Genomic DNA, 4,779 nt, shown 5'->3' on the forward strand with positions numbered 1-4,779 from the left:
GGCCTCGAACTCAGAAATCCTCCTGCCTCTGCTTCCCAAGTGCTGGGATTAAAGGCGTGTGCCACCACGCCCGGCTTCTTTCTCTTTTTTTTTAAAGATATATTTATTTTATTTTATAGTGAGTACATTGTCACTGTCTTCAAACACACCAGAAGAGGGCACCAAACACTATGTGGCTGTTGCAAATTGAACTCAGGACCTCTAAAAGAGCAATCAGTGCTCCGAGCCGTCTCCAGCCCTCAAGTTGGTTTCTTTCTCTGACCAAGAAAGTCATAACATTCTGATCTGCTCCTAAGATTAAATGTTAAACACTCTTATGTGGCAGTAAATGTCTTAATCCAGTTGGCCTGTCAGTCATCTGCCCATGAGTCTGGCCCACAGGAATGCTAATTCATCTGAAGACAAGCTAGGGACAGGGAAGATGAATTGTTCCCTTAATGAGGCAATGCGCTTCTTCTTGAAGAACCACTGCCTTGCTATAGTCACTTTTCTTGGTTACTGTTTTTCTTTTTTTGTCTATCTCTGTCCATTTTCCCAAAGCCCTGAATCCCCAATTCTTTGACCTTTATCACTCTATATGTGCCTAGCCTCTATGTCACAGAGATCCACCTGCCTTTGCCTCTCCTCACATGCACCTCTAAGTAATACTGGTTTTCCTTTTATTTCCTTTCTCCTCCTCCCCCAGGCAGCTGCCAGGGTTTGCACTGTACCTGCCTTGTTGTTTTTCTCATTAACAGTGATAAAACTGTCCTTGTGGCTTCTTTCTAATCCATTTTTAAATTGCTTTATTAAGAAAACCAGAAACACAAAAAAGGGAACCCCAACTTTCCCAGTAACATGCTTCCCAATGTAGGATACCCAATTATTCCAGTAACAGCAGAATTTCATGTTTTTGACGTAGCATTCATGTTTGTTACCTAAAGTTAAGAACTTAACACTAGAAAGGTAAAGTAATAGGCCAAACATGACAGTGAACATCTGCAATTCCAGAACTTAGGAGGTGGAGGCAGGGTGATTAGTGCCTGTTCCAGGCCATTCAGGCGGTTTGCATAGTGAGACCCAGTATAGAAAATAATAAAAATAAAATAAAATAATAATAATAATAATAATAATAATAATAATAATAATAATAATAATAAGTAATAATTATCATTATTAGTGTTGTTGTTATTATTATTTGCATTTCTTCAAATCCTTTGTGTTCTGGTCTTAAAATAGTATTTCTTACTTGATATATATTTGAATCATAAGATACTGTAGCTAAAATTACAGATTTTTCTTCCTAGCACAGAAATTTCACTTCAGCAGCGACTAGAATACATTGCTCGAGCCATTCTTAGTGCGAAAAGTTCCACTGCCATTTCATCCATAGCTGCAGATGGTGAATTCCTGCATGAGTTAGAAGAGAAAATGGAAGTAAGTACTAAAAATTTAGGCTTAGTCGTAAAGTGGCTGCCACGGTTACAGTACTATCTACTCTTAACCATGACTCAAGTTCTGCTGAAGTCATTATTCATTCTAAACGTGTCTGCCTATGAAATGTACTTATGTCATATTTGAATGTAAATGTTAAGGAAACAGTGTTTTGGACATAGAGTCATAATTTGGAAGATTCTCCCTTAGATTATCCATAATTTTTATTTTTCATTTTCTCAACTGAATAGCAGCAGCTGGATCACGTGGTACTTATCGTGTATCCTGGAATCTAATAGGTGAATGTAAGGAGTTGACTAAGCTGCTTTAACTGAGATTAAAAAATCTTCTAGTTGTCTAAATGAAAGAAGAGGTTACTTCTTACAAAATTTAGGTAACTGTCCTGCTGCCTTTCCTTCTCCTGTTCACGTTTGGAATGCAGACTCTGTTTTCTGATGCTGCGATTCCCAAGGATGTTTGCTGTATCTCGTGGAGGAAGAAAAGATGCACACTTATTCTTTGAAAACTATAGCCTTGACCTAAAATGGATGGCTTCCTTTCTCATTTCTGGGGTAACTTAGGTCCACAGGCACTGGCAGCTGGAGATCTAGCCTAGAAATTTGTCTGTCCATGATCTTTGAGTTACTAATGGCAGTGGAGAGCAGTGTTTCTTGTCACAGTTCATTTTCTGTGGTATCAATTGCAGTGCTAATCTGTAGTATTAATACACTCTCTTCCCTTTAGCAAACTTAAACTTTTAGACCAGATTATTTCTTTAGGTACCTATTGAATATTATAAAGATCTTAATACATGGTATTTATTTTCTGTTGAAACTAGGTTGCTAGGATCCAACTTCAGATACAAGAGACACTACAAAGGCAGTACTCTCATCATTCCTCAGTGCAGGATGCAATTTCTCAGCTGGATTCTGAGCTCATGGACATCACTAAGGTAAGAGAGATCCAGTCACATTCCTGGGATAGTTACTTTGCTTTTAGAAATCGTGGGGAGGGGGGTGCATGTATGTGTATGTGTGTGTGAGAGAGAGAGAGACAGACAGACAGAGACAGGGATTAATTGATTGATTTCCTTCATGGGAAAGTAAAGTTCTCTTTGACAGCTTGTCATTGGCCAGATAGGTTCCAGCTGCTGTACATGACTTTGTTATGGTTCCTAGAAAAGACAGAGCTGCTCCTGCCAGGCCAGTCACAATAGCAACCTTGTTAGCCTCATGTGAGCCCTGTTAAAACTAGCAAGCTTGTTTGTTGTGGCTGTTGTTTTTGTAGTTAAAGTTTTGACTTATTTTGATTTGGTATTGTGAGACAATGTCTTACTGTGTAACCCTGCTGGTGTTGAACTTGTGGCATTCCTACCTCTGCTGGCATTTTAGGCATGTGCCATCACAGCCAGCTTAATACCAAATAATTGTTAATCTTATTATGTATTTGCTTATCTAGTTGAACATCTTTTGCTCTCCATGGTTCTTATAGTATCTTCTGTAGACACTCTTGTACATGGTTTCTCTGTGTAGTGTTGGTTGTCCTGGAACTTGCTCTGTAGACCAGCGTGGCCTCTAATCTGCCTGCTTCTGCCTCCTGACCGCTGAGATTAAAGTTCTGCGCCACTATCACCCAGCCTTTCCCATGATTCTTAACCTGGTTTAGAGGACACTAATTTTAGGACATCAACAACATCATCCTCCTAAAATAGCACATGTGTGGTGAAACCCGTTTGAGGGTACAAATGGAGACCCTGCCTCAAAAGACAAGTTTCAAAGCTGAAACTTTGAGCACTGCAAGTAGAAAATTCCACACATGATCTTATGTGATAAGTCACCATTGAAATCCTTGATGTTGTTAAAAATTTTGTGTACAGTTTCCCCCGGTCCCATTCCCAGTGCATCTTGTGTGTGTATGCACATATTTTAAAATACTTGTTTCTAAATATTTTGTATAATGAATGGCTACTCAACTTGTAACATATTTTATATACTTTAGATAAAATATTTAATTGTTTTTAATTGAAAGGTATACTTCACTAAACAGTGGCATATAGTTGAAAGTTTAATTTTGAATTTCTTTCCCACAGCTTTATGGGGAATTTGCTGACCCATTTAAACTTGCAGAATGTAAACTTGCAATCATTCATTGCGCTGGTTATTCAGATCCCATATTGGTACACACACTTTGGCAAGATATCATAGAGAAAGGTACGTGTTCAGTTATAGATACATTTCTATGTAGTTTTTAGGGATCCAGAAGAATACAAGCTGCTAGCAGTAGGTGATATATGTAGGGCTTATGGAAATGGCCTATATATACCTACTAGAAAGGATATGAAAGACATGTGCATACATTGGACAAGTGATTGTACAGTGTGACCCTGGTGAATATTTGTGATAGAGTATATAGTTTGTTTGTTGTATACCACCTCATAATTAACTTAAAAACTTTACTTAAAATCTTGTCACCAGTACTACTAACCATTACCAGTAACCAGTGAGACATGTATCAGACACTCAGAAGCACAGAATCTGCTAGTTACATCAATGGAAATGTCAGTCCTGAAGTAGTTTGCGTCTTTTAAGCAATTAAGTAACCAATGTAAACATCTCACATTTAAAATAATCGTGATTTCTATTGACCTGTCTCCTTCCAGAATTGAATGATAGCGTAGCATTGAGCTCATCAGATCGAATGCATGCTCTTAGCCTCAAGCTAGTCCTCCTTGGCAAAATCTATGCTGGCACACCTCGTTTTTTCCCTCTGGGTAAGCAATGACCTTGCTATCTTGTTTTCTGTTTAATAGTTTTTCTCCATTGGAAAACTATGTTGTCCTATGGAGATTCATTTTGCTATTCATCTATTTACTTTTTATTTTTAGTTCAGCAGTGTTAATTCTGATTCCCCAGAGAAATATACCTGAAGAATGACAGAATTTGTTAATGAACAGTTAACTCGAATATTTTTTTCTTGAATAGGTTTTTAAGTTTGTATATCATTTTTGGAATTATGTTTACTGATAACAATATAGTTTAAGTGATTATACTATTGGAAAACCGCTGCAAGTATCAAATAAGAAATAAAAGTGGCCTATGATTTTGTGTATCAGTAGTTAACTTGAGATTCAGCATTAAAGTGACAGTGGGCGGGGTATGTGTCTATATGTCTCCTTGTCTCTTTGTGACAGCATTTTGTTTGAAGTTCAGATTGACCTTAATCCCAGGGTGTTCTTGCCCTAGCCTCCTTCCGAGTACTGGAATTGCAGGTGTTCTAGATGTCCACCACACCTGATCTTTATGTTCATCTCACCCTTTCTTAGGCTTTCTCTCACTTCTTCCCTCTTGTGTGTGTGTGTGTGTGTGA

The 4,779-nt window shown here is 38.0% G+C and overlaps 1 protein-coding gene across 4 annotated transcripts in view; it reads left to right on the plus strand.

Moving 5' to 3' along the window:
• Nup155 (nucleoporin 155) overlaps window positions 1-4,779 on the plus strand; it is a 64,067-nt gene that overhangs the window by 53,656 nt on the left and 5,632 nt on the right. For 3 of the 4 annotated variants that reach the window (XM_031359921.1, XM_031359919.1, XM_031359920.1), the window contains 4 exons: window positions 1,287-1,416; window positions 2,252-2,365; window positions 3,503-3,623; window positions 4,073-4,183. In XM_031359921.1, coding sequence (XP_031215781.1) covers window positions 1,287-1,416; window positions 2,252-2,365; window positions 3,503-3,623; window positions 4,073-4,183 — 476 coding nt within the window. Of the gene's footprint in view, window positions 1-1,286; window positions 1,417-2,251; window positions 2,366-3,502; window positions 3,624-4,072; window positions 4,184-4,779 lie in introns of those variants that run through there. The other variant, XR_004115614.1, reaches the window with a different exon arrangement.

Source organism: Mastomys coucha, unplaced genomic scaffold (genome assembly GCF_008632895.1).
Source record: "Mastomys coucha isolate ucsf_1 unplaced genomic scaffold, UCSF_Mcou_1 pScaffold8, whole genome shotgun sequence".
Classification (NCBI taxonomy): domain Eukaryota; kingdom Metazoa; phylum Chordata; class Mammalia; order Rodentia; family Muridae; genus Mastomys; species Mastomys coucha.